Below are 16,964 nucleotides of genomic sequence, written 5' to 3' on the forward strand. Positions count from 1 at the left end.
TGTTCTTGCTTTTTCTCCCTCTGCATCTTGGCATGAAGTTCTGGAAACACCCAGCACATGGGACAGTATCCACAGAGAGGGAAGCAGTCAATGAGTCAGGCCAATGACCTTTCATTGGGACTGGGAGAAATTGGGGATAAAAGTCAATGGCCTGAAATATCGGCTTGATTGTCTCAGCACAGACACAGTATGACCTGCTGAGGATTTCCTGGAATTTCTAATTCTATTTCTCGTGTCAAATTACTTTCCAAAGAAATATCAACCTTTTTTTTTGACACTGGTAAATTGTTGGTATTTATTATTGTCACATGTACTGAGGTACAGTGAAAAAGTTTGTTTTGCATGCCATCCATACAGATCATTTCACCACGTCAGTGCATTGAGGTAGTACAAGGGAAAACAATAACAGAATGCAGAATAAAGTGTTACAGTTACAGAGAAAGTGCAGGCAGACAATAAGGTGCAAGGCCATGGCGAGGTAGATTGTGAGGTCAAGAGTCCGTCTTATCGTACTGGGGACCATTCAATACTCTTATAACAGTGGGATAGAAGCTGTCCTTGAACTGATTTTTGGAGGTTGTTGGTATTGAAGCTTGATGTGCATTACCATGGACTTGTTTCTAATTGCTGCATTAATGTCATGTTTTACACATTTTTTTTCACTCTTGTATAATTCATATTCCGTGTGTTGTCTGTACCTACGTGCCCGTGATGCTGCTGCAAGCAAGTTTTTCATTGTACCTGTACCTCACTGTACTGGGGCACATCCATCATCAAAGATCCCCACCATCCGGGCTGTGCCATCTTCTCACAGCTCCCATCGGGTAGGAGGTACAGAAGCCTGAAGTACCCACACCAGCAGGTTTAGGAACAGCTACTTCCCTTCAACCATTTGGTTCTTGAACCAATTGGCACAACCCTAATGTCACGAACCAGCAACAAAAGAAACACACTGAGCATGATTCAGTGTTAAAAACTATTTTATTAATTACTACTTATGATAATACGTAAAATAAAAGTAAAAATGTTAGTATGTTAGAATTCAAAAAATGTTAAACCTCGAACGTTAACCCCAAAACTAAACTCTTTGTGTGTGTGTGTGTGTGTGTGTGTGTGTGTGTGTGTGTGTGTGTGTGTGTGTGTGTGTGTGTGTGTGTGTGTGTGTGTGTGTGTGTGTGTGTGTGTGGCAAAGTCCAAAACTCCCAGTTCCGGAATGGTTCTTAAAGTTCAGTTCCGCAAGCCATAAGGTGAAACATGAGCAAGGGCTTCTTCAACAACCACCGTTGTCAGAAGATAAGACGTAGATGTAGAGAACATAAGAGTACATACGAAATCCAAATGTTCCACGATGGAACCCAAACGACACTCCAGTGTTTACTCGGTAGTGACTTCCTCACCCCGAAAAGCATCCGAATCGTGGTCGTCCACACACAAATACCTGTTTCCTTCTACAGGTCAGCAACAAAGTGAACTCCACCGGATTACTTCCAACTTCCATACATGGGTTTCAGTGGCAAACACAGTTATTGTTTCTCATCCATCGATAGCGAACACTAGCAGGCTGGTGTCTCTCTCCCTTCTCTCTCTCTCTCTCTCCTCCTCCTTCTTCTTCTTCTTACTTCTTCAACAACGTCATTATGTCCTTTATCTTCTATTGACGTAAGCACGCCCCACACACACATACACACACACTCTCTATCTTAAAGGGACTTTCACTGAGTCCATAACACTAACCACTAGAGTTTAGCAAAAGTCTGACCACTTTGTACTGAAATGGGCTTTTTTATTTCTTTCTTCCTTGTAAAAATTGTGTATAATTTACGTTTAATGCATGTTTTTCTTGTGAATGCTGCTTATCTGATGCTCTGTGCCTGTGATGCTGCTGCAAGTAAGTTTTTCATTGCACCTGTGCACACATGGACTTGTGCATCTGACAATAAACTCAACTTTGACTTTGACATGCCAATAAACTTGACTTCAACTTCATAATTAGTTTGACCATGTCTCCCTAATGAGAAGTACTAGGTTTGAGGACGGGGTCGGAATGAGACGGCATAAAGCAGTTTTGACTTGCCTCTCTGCTTTCGTTTCTACCCGGGTATGAAACCATATCATCTCAAACTGGTGGAATGTGGGCCAAACAAGTTAGACCGTGTTTTCTATCATTGCATCTCATCGCAAAATAGTTCAAGTGCTAAAATTCCACAACAGAAACAAAATTCAGTTAATGATCTGAGTTATTTAAGAAAACTAGTCATTATTAACAAAACTACCGGATTGTTATAAACCCATCTGATTCACCGATATGAAAAAAGAACAGGCACTGGAGGAACTCAGCGGGTCGGGCAGCACCTGCGGAGGGAAATGGACAGTTGACGTTCTGGGTTGAGACCCTTCACCTGGGCTGAAAGGTAGAGGGGAGATGGCCGGTATAAGAAGGTGAGGGGGAGCAAGAGCTGGCAGGTGACAGGTGGATCCAGGTGAGGAGGAGTGACGGGCAGATGGAGGAGGGGAGAGTGGAGATAGTGACAGAGGCCGGGAGGTGGAGGTGACACAGGGCTGCAGATGGTGGGATCTGATAGGAGAGGAGGGTGGAGTATGTAATAAAGTGAACGGGGTGGGGGGAGGGGACCCAGTGGGAGGGGTGTGTGGGCGATGGGCAGGGAGTGGGAGGAGGAGGAGGAGAAAGAAATGAGGGGACGGGGGCTGAGGTGGGTGTAGGAAGAACTGGGTAGATCAGGGGGAGAGAGGAAAAGGGGACAAACTAGATGACTGGTACCTCTTATTCCACTTGGGTTGTCTACAACCTGATGGCGTGAACACCTGGTAACCTGCTCCCCCTCTGTCCCCTTTCTCTCTCCTCCTGATCTACCCACGTTACAGGAGGGATGTGGAGGGTGCAGAAGAGGTTCACCAGGATGCTGCCTGGATCAGAGGGTATGAGCTACAATGAGAGGTTGGACAAACTTGGGTTGTTTTCTCTGGAGAGTTGGAGGTTGAGGGGAGACCTGATAGAAGTTTATAAAATTATGAGAGGCAGAGATAGGAGTCTTTTTCCCAGGATGGAAATGTCACATTCTAGGGGGGTATACATTTAAGGTGAGAGGGGTAAGCTTAAAGGGGATGTGCAGGGCAAGTTTTTTTCCCATGGATAGTGGTGGATGCCTGGAACGTTTCTGTTAGAGGTGGTAGTGGAAGCAGATACGATAGCGGCATTTACTACCACAGTGCACTGCATAATGAATTGATCTGTACAAATGGTATGCAAGACAAGTTTTTCACTGTACCTTGATAAATGTGAATAATAAACCAATTCCAATTAGTTTAAGTTGGCATAATGGTCAGCACAGACATGGTGGGCCGAAGGGCCTGTTCCTGTGCTGTACTGTTCCATGTTCTATTTTCTGCTTTGAATTTTACCACTCGCCCTGGGATGTCCTATTGGTCTCCCTGAAGCACAGCAGAACCAAATGATTCCATTAAATAGACCCACTGCATGTAATCAGACCACCTGGTCCATGTTGGAGTCTGTGCTCATTTCAACCCCCTTCCACCCCTCTCCAATTCACTCTGCTACAGTGGACCACTGTAGTGCAGTGGACAGAGCCGCTGCCTCACAGCACCAGAGACATGGGATCGATCCCGACCTCCGGCGCTGTCTGTGTGTGGAGTTTGCACGTTCTCCCTGTGACCGCGTGGCTTTTCTCCCACTTCTCAAAGGTTTGTGGGCTGGTGGGTTAATTGGCTGCTGTAAATTGCCCCCAGTGTGAGGGTGAGGGGTAGAATCTGGGGGGAGTTGATGGGAATGTGGGGAGAATGAAATGGAATTGATGACGCACGAAAATGCACACCTCCAGGATCAAGGACAGCTACGCTGCTGTTATCAGACTCTTGAACGGACCCCTTGTATGATAAGCTCTAGAACTCCCAATCTACCCCATCGTGGCCTTGCACCTTATTGTCTGCCTGCACTGGACTTTCTCTGTAACTGTAATCTGTACCGAGATAAATACAGATTACCGAGTAATGTAGGATTAGTGTAAATGGGTGGGTGTGGGCCAGCACAGACAGGGTGGGCTGAAGGGCCTGTTTCCTTGCTGTATCTATGACCAAATGCAAATTGGCCAACAGCTGAATTTCATGAGGCGACAGACTCTACAGGAGATGGTCACAAGCATGAGAAGTGCTTTGTTGTGTTGTTATTGTTTCCTGACATGTATTTTTAGATAATCTACAAATAACACTGAAAAATTGACTGATAATCAGATGGCTTCATCGACAGCTTATCTCCATGACAACCCTAGTCTTGCCCCATCAGATATATTCTCCTTGTTCCATCCGTCCTTTCCCCAATCCCTCTGCCACTTAATACTAAGTTTTTTTTTCTCTAGATCCCCAGGGCTCAAACAGTCGCAGAGCACGGAAACAGGCCCTTTGGCCCAACTAGCCCATGCTGACCAAGATGCCCATCTAAGCCAGTCCCATTTACCTGCATTTGGCCCATATCCCTCTAAACCTTTCCCATCTGTGTACCTGTCTGAGTGTTGTTGTTAATGTACCGTGGTGGGCCTCGGGGCATGTTTCTCTGCTGTATGACACTATGACTGTAACGTAGTGAAAGGAAGCTACCAGGTTTGCAATGCAAGCTCCCACGAACGCCAGGGTGATTCTGACCAGGTAATCTGTCCAGTGATTGGTAAATTGGTTTATTATTGTCACATGTACCAAGCTACATTTTAAAAAAAAACTTTGTTTTGTATGCCATCCATACAGATCATTTCATCACATCAATGCATTGAGGTAGAACAAGGGAAAACAATAACAGAATGCAGAATAAAGTGTCACAGTTACAGAGAAAGTGCAGTGCAGGCAGACAATAAGGTGCAAGGCCATAATGAGGTAGATTGTGAGGTCAAGAGTCTATCTTATTGCAATAGGGGACCGTTCAATAGTCTTATAACAGCGGGATAGAAGCTGTCCTTGAGCCTGGTGGTACGTGCTTTCAGGCTTTTGTATCTTCTGCCCGATGGGAGGGGGGAGAAGAGAGAATGTCCGGGGTGGGTGGGGTCTTTGATTGTGCTGGCTGCTTTACCGAGGCAGCAAGAAGTGCAGACAGAGTCTGTGGAGGGGAGGTTGGTTTCCGTGATGTGCTGATTCGAGGGATAAACATTGGCCCCGGAACTCGCCATAGCTGTGAGATGACTGATGTCCCAACTTCGGGGCTTTGAGCCTTGGCTGATGGTGTTTTTTTTTGTTCTATTTCATTAATAGACAACCAGCTCCTGGAGAAATCAGACTTCCTTCAACACTGGTGGGGCAAACGTAATCCCTATTTTCCCTATGTTTCCAGGTACATTGGCCGACCTATTTTTCTGTGTTGAAGATGTATGGTGACTAAAATGTAACATGAGGTGGGGTGCAGCACAGTGGTGCAGTGGGTAAAGCTGCTGCCTCACAGCTCCGGAGACCGAGGTTCAATCCTGACCTCCGGCGCTGTCTGTGTGTGGGGTTTGCACGCTCTCCCTGTGACCGTGTGGGTTTCCCCCCACATCCCAAAGATGTGTGGGGTCAGTGGGTTAATTGGCTGCTGTGAATTGCCCCCCAATGAGTGGGTGAGGGGTAGAATCTGGGGGAGTTGATAAGAATGTGGGGAGAATAAAATGGGTTTACTCTAGGATTGGTGTAAATTGCTGGTTGATGGTCAGCACGGACTCGGTGGGCCAAAGGGCCTGTTTCTGTGCTGTATCTCTCTGTGACCCTATGAGATGGTTTCACCCAGAGCCAGGTCAGTCTTGCTGACCTTGACAACAACAACTTGGATCTGTAGCAAAAAACAAACTGCTGGAGGAACTCAGCGGGTCAGGCAGCATCTGTGGAGGCAGAGGGATGGTTGGTGTTTCGGGGTCAAGACCCTGCATCAGGACTGAGAGGGGAGAGGGGCAGGTACAAAGAGGTGAGAGGGAGGGGTGAGACAAGGACTGGTACATGATGGGTGGAAGCAGGTGAGGTGGGGGATGATGGGCAGATGTAGCCAGGAGGAGATAGAGGCCGAGGTCACAGAAGGGTTTGAATTCTATAATCACGGTGTGGGTCCAGGGTTTGACAGTGAACACAAGTGTTGGAGACTTGGTTTGAGTTGGGGCATTCACAGGGGACCTTTCTCTGTGAATGGTATATTGGAGGAGAATGTGCAAGGGAAAGGACCTCCTATTTTTGTCTCTCTGCCTCTCTTTCCCAAGAAGTGTGAGGTGAAGCATATTGGGAAGTCAAGGAGGGGTAGGACGTATACACTAAAGGGAAGGGCACTAAGGAATGTTGGTGAACAGAGAGACCTTGGGATCCAAGTCCATGGTTCCCTGAAAGTTCAACACAGGTCAATAGGGTGGTGAAGAAGGCATCTGGCATTCTTTCCTTCATGGGTTAGGGCGCTGAATATAAGAGTTGGGACATTACGTTGCAACTTTTCAAAACACTGGTGAGACCACACTTGGAGGACTGTGTGCAGTTCTGGTCACCACGCTATAGGAAGGATGTGGTTGCACTGGAGAGAGTGCAGAGGAGATTCACCAGGACGTTGCCTGGATTGGAGGACCTTATTTATGGGAGAGGTTGTTTAGGCTGGGCTTGTTTTCCCTGGAGCGAAGGAGGTTGAGGGGTGACCTGATTGAAGTGTATAATTTCGTAAGAGGCATAGATAGGGTAGGTAGAATCTTCTTCCCATTGTCGGGGTGTCAAAAACAAGAGGACGCAGGTTTATGGTGAGAGGAAGGAATTGTAAAGGAGATCTGAGGGGTAAGTTTTTTTTAACACGGAGAGGGGTTGATATCTGGAATGTGCTGCCAGAGGAGGTATTGGAATTGGTTTATTATTGTCACTTGTACAGTGAAAAATTTGTCTTGCATACTGTTTGTACAGATCAATTCATTACACAGTGCATTGAGGTCGTACAGGGTAAAAACAATAACAGAATGCAGAGTAAAGTGTCACAGCTACAGGGAAGTGCATTGCAGGCAGACAATAAGGTGCAAGGTCACAATGAGGTAGGTTGTGAGGACAAGAGTCCATCTTATCGTACTAGGGGACCGTTCAACAGTCTTATAACAGCAGGATAGAAGCTGTCCTTGAGCCTGGTGGTACGTGCTTACATGCCTTGTATCTTCTGCCCGTTTGGAAGGGGGGAGAAGAGAGAATGTCCGGGGTGGGAGGGGTTTTTGATTATGTTGGCTGCTTTACCGAGGCAGCGAGAAGTATAGACAGAGGCTGGTTTCCGTGATGTGCTGGGCTGTGTCCACAACTCTGCAGTTTCTTGCGATCCCGAGCAGAGCAGTTGCCGTCCCAAGCCGTGATGTATCTGGATAGGATGCTTTCTATGGTGCATTGAGGGTCAAGGAGGACATGCTGAATTTCTTTAGCCTCCTGAGGAAGTAGAGGCTTCTTTCCCCCCATTCCTGTTATCCATGACAATGTGACTCTTGCCTTGGGTCAGAAGGTTACGGGTTTAAGACCTACACTGGAGACCGGAGCACCAAAATGCAGGCTGTTGCCTCCGGCACCCTCGGCAGGAGTGCCGCAGTGTTGGCGGTGCCAAGTGTTGATGAGGCATTACTCCAGGACCTCGTCTGCTCTGTCAGTGGGCATAAAGGATCTCGGGGCTGCTGTCTGAGTGTAGAATCGTGGAGGGGAGCGTCCTGGGGCCATGTTTATTACTGGGCCAATATCATTGAGGTTATCACCCTGATGTTTGTGGGATCTTGCTGTGCAAGTCGTCTCCTGCATTTGCTGCGTTGTGACAGACGGGCTGTCTGGGAGGAGCTCTGGGACCGCCCTGAGGTGGTGCGTGGTGCTACAGAAATGCAGGTTGGTCTCTGTTTCACTGCGGCACCATTTTGCATTGCTGCAGAGAATTGATGGGGGCAGGGGAGACGGGTGGGGGGGGGGGGGAGGGAAAACTGAGACCGGGGGGGGTAAATGTGTGGGGGGGACCTCAGATCCAGAGGGGAGGGAGCTGGAAGCTGGGAAGTGGGAGGGGAGGAGACAGGAGGGAGAGGAAGGCAGCCAGCGTTTGGTTTGTTGGGAGGTCGGATTCGGGTTGGGAATGCCTCGGATCTCATGCAGTTTCCCCGGTTTTTCTCTCAGTCCCTCTCCTGAACCCGAGACAAGAGAATCACAGCAGCAACGTTACCGGGAGGAAATCTCAAAGCTGCAGCTCATCAACGGCGAGGTGAGTCTGTGATGGAGGCTGGACCTTCCCTCATTTGTGCCCCCTCCCACTTCCCTCCTTCCTTCCTCCCCCTCATCCTTTCATTTCTCCCTCCATCCAGCTCTCTGCCGCCTCCATTTTCCCTGTTCATCCAAACTCTAATGCTCACTCGCTCTGTCAGCTTGTAATCCGATGTTCTTTATCCATTGATCCCACCATCCACACCCACCCCCCCCGTCTGCCCCCCTCCTCCTCTCCCCATCCACCTTTTCTTCGGCACCTGGAATCCTTTCCACACATGCCTACTCACCAATAGCGCACACACTCACAATTCCTGAGACCCATTCAGTGGAATCAGTTGTCACGTACAGTGTAAACCAGCCTGTCTTCAGAACGTTGCTTTGAGGAAAAGTTATTCAACACTTGCACCTTCTTTCCAGTTGCTTCTTTAAGGAGGAACTTCATGTGAAATTAAATCCAAGCTCTTAGAAACCATCAACTTATTTTAAATCCCTGGGCTTCAAGTAAATGTTTAGCTCATGGTAAAAACTATTAAAAGTTGATTAGAGCTGAAAGCTTAAATCTTTCTCAAGATTTCAATGAATCCTCTAACTGGTGGGAACAGCCTGCAGTTCCCACCTTCCAACTGAAATCCCAATTACAATAAATGAAGCTACAATTACCACCGTATTGCAGAGAGAGCAACTCCTGCATTGAAACATTGGCAGTTTGTCCAGTGACAACACAGGGTCCAAATTCTGAGATGCATTTGCAAAATAGGCTTCTGTGCACCCCTAACATTTGCTGTAATTGGTTTATTATTGTCACATATACCGAGATGCAGTGAAAAACATTGTTTTGCATGCCATCCATACAGATCATTCCATACATAAGTACATCAAGGTAGGACAAAAGGAAAACTGAATGCAGAATAAAGTGTTACAGAGAAAAGTGCAGTGCAGGTAGACAATAAGATGCAAGGGCCATGATGGAGTAGATTGACCGATCAAGAGTTCATCTTTATCGTATAAGACATCTGTTCTAGAGTCTGATTATAGCAGGAGAGGAGCTGTCCTTAAGCCTGGTGGTACGTGCTCTCAAACTTTTTCTATCTTCCTACCAATGGGAGATGGGAGAAGGGAGAATGTCTGGGGTGGGAGGGGTCTTATGTTGGCTGCTTTACCGAGACAGCGAGAAGTATAGACAGGGCGGTTTCCGTGATGGACTGAGCTGTGTATGCAGCTCTCTGCAATTCCTTGTGGTCCCGGGCAGAGCAGTTGCTGTACCAAGCCGTGATGCATTCGGATAGGATGCTTTCTATGGTGCATCTGTAAAAGTTGGTGAGGGTCATCAGGGGACATGCTGAATTTCCTTTGCCTTCTGAGGAAGTAGAGGCACTGGTGTGCTTTCTTGGCCATATCATCTACATGGTTGGACCAGGACAGGTTATTGGTGATGTTTACACCTAGGCCTCAGTTATACTGCCCCCGAATCCCTGACCCTTGCTGCCTGTCTCTCCTCTATGTCCAACTATTCCGAAGGTCTCCTAGGTTTGCCTCGCAAATTCTGAGGAGTGTGGAGAGAGTGTGAACTCTTGTGGGAGAATCTAGGACCAAGGGTCACTGTTCAAAACTAAGGGAGGTCATCTAATGCAGAGTTGAGGGGTGTGAGTCTTTGAACCTCTGAGGTCAGTGGAAGCAGAATCTGTGAATAGTTTTCAGGTGAGGGAGCTCAATTCCCGATCAGTGAGGGGTGAAAGGTCAACGGGTGGAGTTTGGCCATGAATGGTAGAACAGGTTTGAGGGGCGGAGAGGCCTACTCCTGCTCCTAATTAGTATGTTCGTATTTTTCTATCTCTGTAGACCTCAGGACATCTGGATCCCTGCTGCCAAGTCCCTCGTCCTGTGCCCTCTGACCTACACTGGTTCCTGGTCCAGAAATGTCTTGTGTTGTAAAACTCTCGTCCTGGTTTTCAAACCCCCTCCGTGTCTTGCTCTCTCTCACCGTTTGGCCCATTGAGTCAATGCAATCCCTTCAGTCCCATTCCCCCAGATTTACCAGGATGTTGCCAGGACTCGAAGGCCTGAGCTACGGGAGAGGTTGGACAGGCTGGGACTTTATTCTTTGGAATGTAGGAGACTGAGGGGTGACCATATAGAGGTGTATAAAATCATGAGAGGCATAGATAGGGTGGATGTCACGGTCTTTTTCCCCCAAGGTTGGGGAATCAAGAACTAGAGGGCATAGGTTCAATTAGATAAGTTAGATTTAGGGTGAGAGGGGAGAGATTTAACAGGGACCTGAGGGGCAACTTTTTCACCCAGAGGGTGGGCAGTGTGCGGAACGAGCTGCCAGAGGGAGTGGTTGAGGCAGGTACATTAACAACATTTGAAAGACAGTTGGGACAGGCAGATGGATGGGAAAGGTTTAGAGGGATATGGGCCAAATGCAGGTGAATGGGACTAGCTTAGATGGGCATCTTGGTCAGTATGGGTGAGTTGGGCTGAAGAGCTTGTTTCCGTGCTGTATGACACTATGGCTTCCTTCTCTGTAACCCATCAACTTTTCCCAGATTCTACCCCTCACCCACACACTAGGAGGAATTTACAGTGGCCAATTAACCCACCGACCTGCGTGTCATTGGGATGTGGGAGGAAACTGGAGCCCCTGGGGGGAAACCCACGCGGTCACAGGGAGAATGTGCAAACTCCATACAGAGAGTGCCGGAGGTCGGGATCCAACCAGGGTCTCTGGGGCTGTAAGGTAGTGGCTCTAACCACTGGATGTCCCACCACAAAGGACTTCTCTCCCCAAAGTGTTCCCGAGGCTGGGCATCATTTGGAAGGTTGGAGGTGGAGGCTGACCGATACCTGTGAATGTTGATGTCCTCTCCCAGGACACTAGCTCCCTGGTTGGCAAACATCATTAACACGTTGGACAAATTCCCATGTCTGACCTCGGACTCCCGAAACACGCTCAATTCCAAGCTTGATCATAGGAAGTACTAACTCAATGTAATTGAACTGTGTAATGAATTGACCTGTACGATCGGTTTGTAAGACGAGCTTTTCACTGTACCTCGGTACAAGTGACAATAATAAACCAATATCAATACCAATACCAAGTGATTATGAGCCAGAGAGAGAGAAGGTCTCGAGGATGGGCTGGGAACCTTGGTGGAAAATTGCAACAACCCAACTACTCCGTGGGATTTGAAGGTCCAAGGACCTGCAGATGCTGAAAAAACCTGAAATTAAAAAAAATAGGAAATGCTGGTCAGGCAGTATCCAGAGAGGGAGAGAAATGAGAGTTAGTCCTTTGGGTTGAACTGGAAATATGAAAAAACATTTGGGATGCTGGGAGAGGGATTGTTGGTGCCAAGGGAATGTTCCTGGTGGGATGAGGCCAGGATTTCCATGGAGATAAGTCATTTACAAAGCTGTTTAATGAGCACTGTTAGAGAAAGAGAAAAGAAAAAGAAATGTAAAGGCTGTGAAATGCAGGTAAATTGGTTTATTCTTGTCACATGTACCAAGGTACAGTCAAAAACTTGTCTTGCACACTATTCATACAGATCAATTCATTACATCAGTGCATTGAGGCAGTACAAGGGAAAACAATAACAGAATGCAGAATAAAGTTTTACAGTTCCAGAGAAAGTGCAGTGCAGGCAGACAGTAAGGTGCAAGGCCATAACAAGGTAGATTGTGAGGTCAAGAGTCCATCTCATCGTACTAGGGGACCATTCAATAGTCTTATAACAGCGGGATAGAAGCTGTCCTTGAGCCTGGATGAACGTGCTTTCAGGCTTTTGTATCTTCTGCCCGATGGGAGGGGAGGGAGAAGAGAGAATGTCCAGGGTGGGTGGGGTCTTTGATTATGCTGGCTGCTTTACCGAGGCAGCGAGAAGTGTAGACAGAGTCCATGGAGGGGAGGCTGGTTTCCGTGATGCGCTGAGCTGTGTCCACAACTCTCTGCAGTTGTTTGTGGTCTCGGGCAGAGCAGTTGCTATACCAATGCCCAGCAGGTCAGTCAGTGTCTGTGGAGAGAGAAACGAGTTAATATTTACAGATGCAGCAATCGACTCCTGGGAATCTCTGGCCCAGGGACTGCTCAAAGTGGAGAAGGAGCCTTGGGGCTGGGATTGAGAACCTCGAGTCCACGCATTGGGTGTCTGACGTGAATGGTGGAAGGAACACACCACCTTGCAAACTACCCAGCCACTTGTCCCATCGACTACCTTCTGGCCCATCTGCACTTCTCGCTGCCTTTGTAAAGCAGCCAGAATAATCAAAGACCCCACCCACCCCAGACATTCTCTCTTCTCCCCCCCTCCCATCGGGCAGAAGATACAAAAACCTGAAAGCAAGTATCACCAGGCTCAAGGACAGCTTCTATCCTACTGTTATAAGACTATTGAATGGTCCCCAGTTCGACAAGATGGACTCTTGACCTCACAATCTACCTTGGGAGAGTTTACCGTTATAGACTCGTAGAGCAATACAGCAATAGATACAGGCCCTTTGGCCCAACCAGTCCACGCCAACCACGGCGCCCACCCAGCTAGTCCCAATTTCCTGCGTTCGGCCCATATCCCTCCAAGCCCCGCCCCTCCATGTACCTATCCAAGTGCTTCTTCAATGATACCATTGTACCTGCCTCACCCACTTCCTCTGGCAGCTCGTTCCATATACCCACCACCCTCTGCGTGAAAAAGTTGCCCCTCAGGTCCCTTTTAAATCCTTCCCCTCTCACCCTAAACCTATGCCCCCTAGTTTTGGACTCCCCTACCCTGGGGAAAGACTGTTACTGCCCACCTTATCTGTGCCTCTCATAATTTTAAGACCATAAGACAGGGGAGCAGAATTAGGCCATTCTGCCCCTTGAGTCTGCTCCGTCATTCTATCATGGCTTATTTGTCTTTTCTCTCAACCCCATTCTCCTGCCTTCTCCCTGTAACCTTCGACACCCTTACTAATCAAGAACCTATCAATCTCTGCCTTAAATACACCCAGTGACTTGGCCTCCACAGCCGTCTGTGACAATGAATTCCACAGATTCATCGCCGTCTGGCTAAAGAAATTCCTCCTTATTTCTGTTCTAAAGGGACGCCCTTTTATTCTGAGGCCCTGCCCTCTGGTCCTAGACTCTCCCACTGATGGAAATGTCCTCTCCATGTCCACTCTATCCAGGCCTTTCAATATTCAGTAGGTTTCAATTCTTCTAAACTCCAGTGAGTACAGGCCCAGAACCATCAAACGCTCCTCGTATGTTAACCCTTTCATTCCTGGGATTGTAAACCTCCTCTGGACCCTCTGGAATTAAACATTTCTATAAGGTTGCTCTTCATTCTCCCAAGTTCCATTAGCCAATCTCCTTGCATTAGCCAGTTCCTTACCCACAAAACTATATTGGAAGAAAATCATCCTCGATCCCGAGGGACTGCCTGAGGAGGAGAATGTTGGCTGAGGGACAGCCAACAAACAAAGAACTCAGCGGGTCGGGCAACATCTGTGGAGGGAAATGGACAGTCGACGTTTTGGGTCGAGACCCTTCATCTAGACTAAAAGAATAGAAGGGAGATAACTGGGTGGGGTGGAGCAAGAGCTGGCAGGTGATGGGTGGATCCAGGTGAGGAGGGTTGATGGGCGGATGGAGGAGGGGAGGGTGGAGATAGTGACAGAGGCTGGGAGGTGAGGGGTGGAGGTGACACAGGGCTGCAGATGGTGGAGTCTGACAGGAGACGAAGGTGGGGCATGGAGCCAAATAAGGGAGACAGAGGCCATTACAGATCTGCTACATCGAACTGAAGAATAATCAAAGCTCCCCACATGTCCCCATTTAAAAACAAACCTGAGTCGCATTCCATCAGTGATATCAGGTACACAGGAACAACTTTTAAAAGACAAGTTTGGGCAGGTACATGGATAGGAAAGGTTCAGAGGGATATGGTCCAAATGCTGGCAAGTGGGACCAGCTAGGATGGGGCATCTTAGTCAGCATAGACCTGAAGGGCCTGTTTCCGTGCTGTATGACTCTCTGTCCTCTTTGTCCCATATATCCCTCCCTCACCATCTCTGCCTTTAAAAACTAATGTTTTCTTTTTTTCTCATAAATAGTCTTGGACCTGAAACATTAACTTTTTTTCTATCACCTCAGATGTTGCCTGACCTGCTGAGTATGTCCAGCATCTTCTGTTTGTTATTGTTTCAGTTTTCCATTCTTTGCAGGGATCCTCAATCTGAATTTAACAAAATCCAAATACTGCTTGGCACTTAGGAATTTGGGCCGGGTTGTCTTCAACCACATTTCATTTCCTTCCTTATTTAAGTATCTAGTTTCTCTGTAACCTCATCTCAGCTGCTTACCTTGTGACTTGCGGACAAGATCACTCATTCCCACTGAGCACCAACATCATTCCTCACCGCTAACAAAAAAAAACCCCAACATCTATTTTTTCTATCGAGATGGATGCCCTCAGCAGGCATCCAGCTATAGGAAAGATGTTATTAAACTAGAAAGAATGCAGAATGGACTTACGTGGATGTTGCCAGGACTCGAGGGACTGAGTTATAGGGAGGGGTTGGGCAGGCTAGGACTTATTTCCTTGGAGCGTAGGAGACTGAGGGGTGACCTTATAGAGGCGTATAAAATCAGGAGGGGCATAGATAGGGTGAATGCACACAGTCTTTCTCCCAGGGTTGGGGACTCCAGAACTAGAGGGCACAGGTTTAAGGTGAGAGGGGAGAGATTTAATCGGAACCTGAGGGGCAACTTTTTTTTACACACAAGTGTAGTCAGTGTATGTGGAACGAGCTGCCGGAGAAAGTGGTTGAGGCAGGTACAGTAACAACTTTCAAAAGACAGTTGGACAGGTACATGGATAGGAAAGGTTTGGAGGGATATAGGGCAAATTAGAATCAGGTTAATATGCTGTGAAATTTGCTGTTTTACAGCAGTACAGTGCAAGACATAAATTACAAAATAAATAAATAGTGCAAAAAAAATAATGAGGTAATGTTCATGGGTTCATGGACTGTTCAGAAATCTGATGGCGGAGGGGAAGAAGCTGATCCTGAATCATTGAGTGTGGGTCTTCAGGCTCCTGTACCTCCTCCCCGACGGTAGGGAATAGCTTGGATGGGCATCTTGGTCGGCATGAACCAGTTGGGCCAAAGGGCCAGTTTCCGTGCTGTATGACTCTGACACAGTTTATCCACAAAATATTTAATCTGCCTTGTCCCTTCCCATTCAACTCAAGTACATTGTCACAGGCACAAGTCTGGTGAGGCACAGGTACAATGAAAAACTCGCAGCAGCATCACAGGCACGTAGGTACAGACAACGCACAGAACGTAAATTATACAAGACAGTGAAGGAAAAAACTGCATACAGAACATCAGTGCAAAAAGCACAATTGGAAACAAAAAGGAGACACCAGAGACTGCAGATGCTGGAACCTGGAGCAACACATGAGATGCTGGAGGAACTCAGAGGGTCAGGCAGCATCTGGGGGAGGGGGGTGGAGGTGGGTGGACATTTGGGAAACAAGTCAGTGGTAGTGCAAGAGGTGGTCAGCAGTGATCTGTTGTTGATTTAGCCTAACTCTACGTCAAAAATCTTTTTGCACCCTGTGCTGTCAGTTTTGTTTCATTAGAAAACCTGGATATATTATCCTTGGTCCCTGATCCAGATCATTGATATAGACTGCACATTTCTCTGTGGCAACAGAATATGATCTGTTGCTTTTCATCCTCTCGTTTTCAGACCATTAACTGATCTTTAATCCACAGTAGTACGATGCACCCACCATGCAATGTACTCCTAGTCCTACAATATACCCTGTGCTCCAGTTTTGTTTAATAATCTCTTGTGTGACACTATATCGAAGGCCTCTGAAAGTTGACCACTTCCTCTGGTTCCCCTTCTCCATCTGCTGTTCGGAACCTCAAATGAAACCTTCATAAACCATGTCGATTCTGCCCAATCATATTACTAATTTCTAAGTTGGCACTTCCTTAATTATAGAAACATAGAAAGCCTACAGCACAATTCAGGCCCTTCAGCACACAAAGCTGTGCCGAACATGTCCCTACCCTAGAAATTACTAGGCTTACTGATAGCCCTCTATTTTCCTAAGCTCCATGTACCTATCCAAAAGTCTTTTAAAAGACCCTATCGTATCCGCCTCTACCACCGTTGCCGGCAGCCCATTCCATGCACCCACCACTCTCTGAGTAAAAAACTTATCCCTGACATCTCCTCTGTACCTACTCCCCAGCACCTTAAACCTGTGTCGTCTTGTGGTCCTTAATTATAGATTTCAGCATTTTCTGGTTTTCAGGTTAACCAGTCTGTAGTTTCCTGTTTGACTCTGTTAAGTAATTTGCTTCTTTCCAATCTGACTGTCAGAACATCCACTGCTTCCACAGCCACTTTGCTCTAATGTAGATACAAGATGTGTCTTGTAGAAGGACGGATGATGTCAGTATCTTGGTGAGCCTGGTGAGGTTTTGATCAGTCATTATCCACAATTCTCAACACTTCTGCCTGTCAAACCGGTGGAAGTAAGCGTTTGAACTTGAATGAGAAACACGATGATGCCGGAGGAACTCAGCAGGCCCGGCAGCATCCGTGGAGAAAAGCAGGCAGTCAACATTTCAGGTCAGGACCCTTGTTCAGGACTGAAGATAGGAAAAGGGGAAGCCTAATATATAGGAGGGAAAAGCAGAGCAGTGATAGGTGGACAAAAGAGGGGAGGCGG

At 47.3% G+C, this 16,964-nt stretch overlaps 1 protein-coding gene across 1 annotated transcript in view; it reads left to right on the top strand.

Annotated features, from left to right (window-relative positions):
• Window positions 1–16,964, top strand: part of LOC127575709 (autophagy-related protein 16-1-like) — a 68,543-nt gene that overhangs the window by 2,483 nt on the left and 49,096 nt on the right. The window contains exons 2-3 of the mRNA XM_052025694.1: window positions 5,272–5,350; window positions 8,137–8,221. Of these exons, the coding sequence (XP_051881654.1) occupies window positions 5,272–5,350; window positions 8,137–8,221 (164 nt within the window). The remainder of the gene's footprint in view (window positions 1–5,271; window positions 5,351–8,136; window positions 8,222–16,964) is intronic.

This window comes from Pristis pectinata, chromosome 11, assembly GCF_009764475.1.
Source record: "Pristis pectinata isolate sPriPec2 chromosome 11, sPriPec2.1.pri, whole genome shotgun sequence".
NCBI lineage: Eukaryota > Metazoa > Chordata > Chondrichthyes > Rhinopristiformes > Pristidae > Pristis > Pristis pectinata.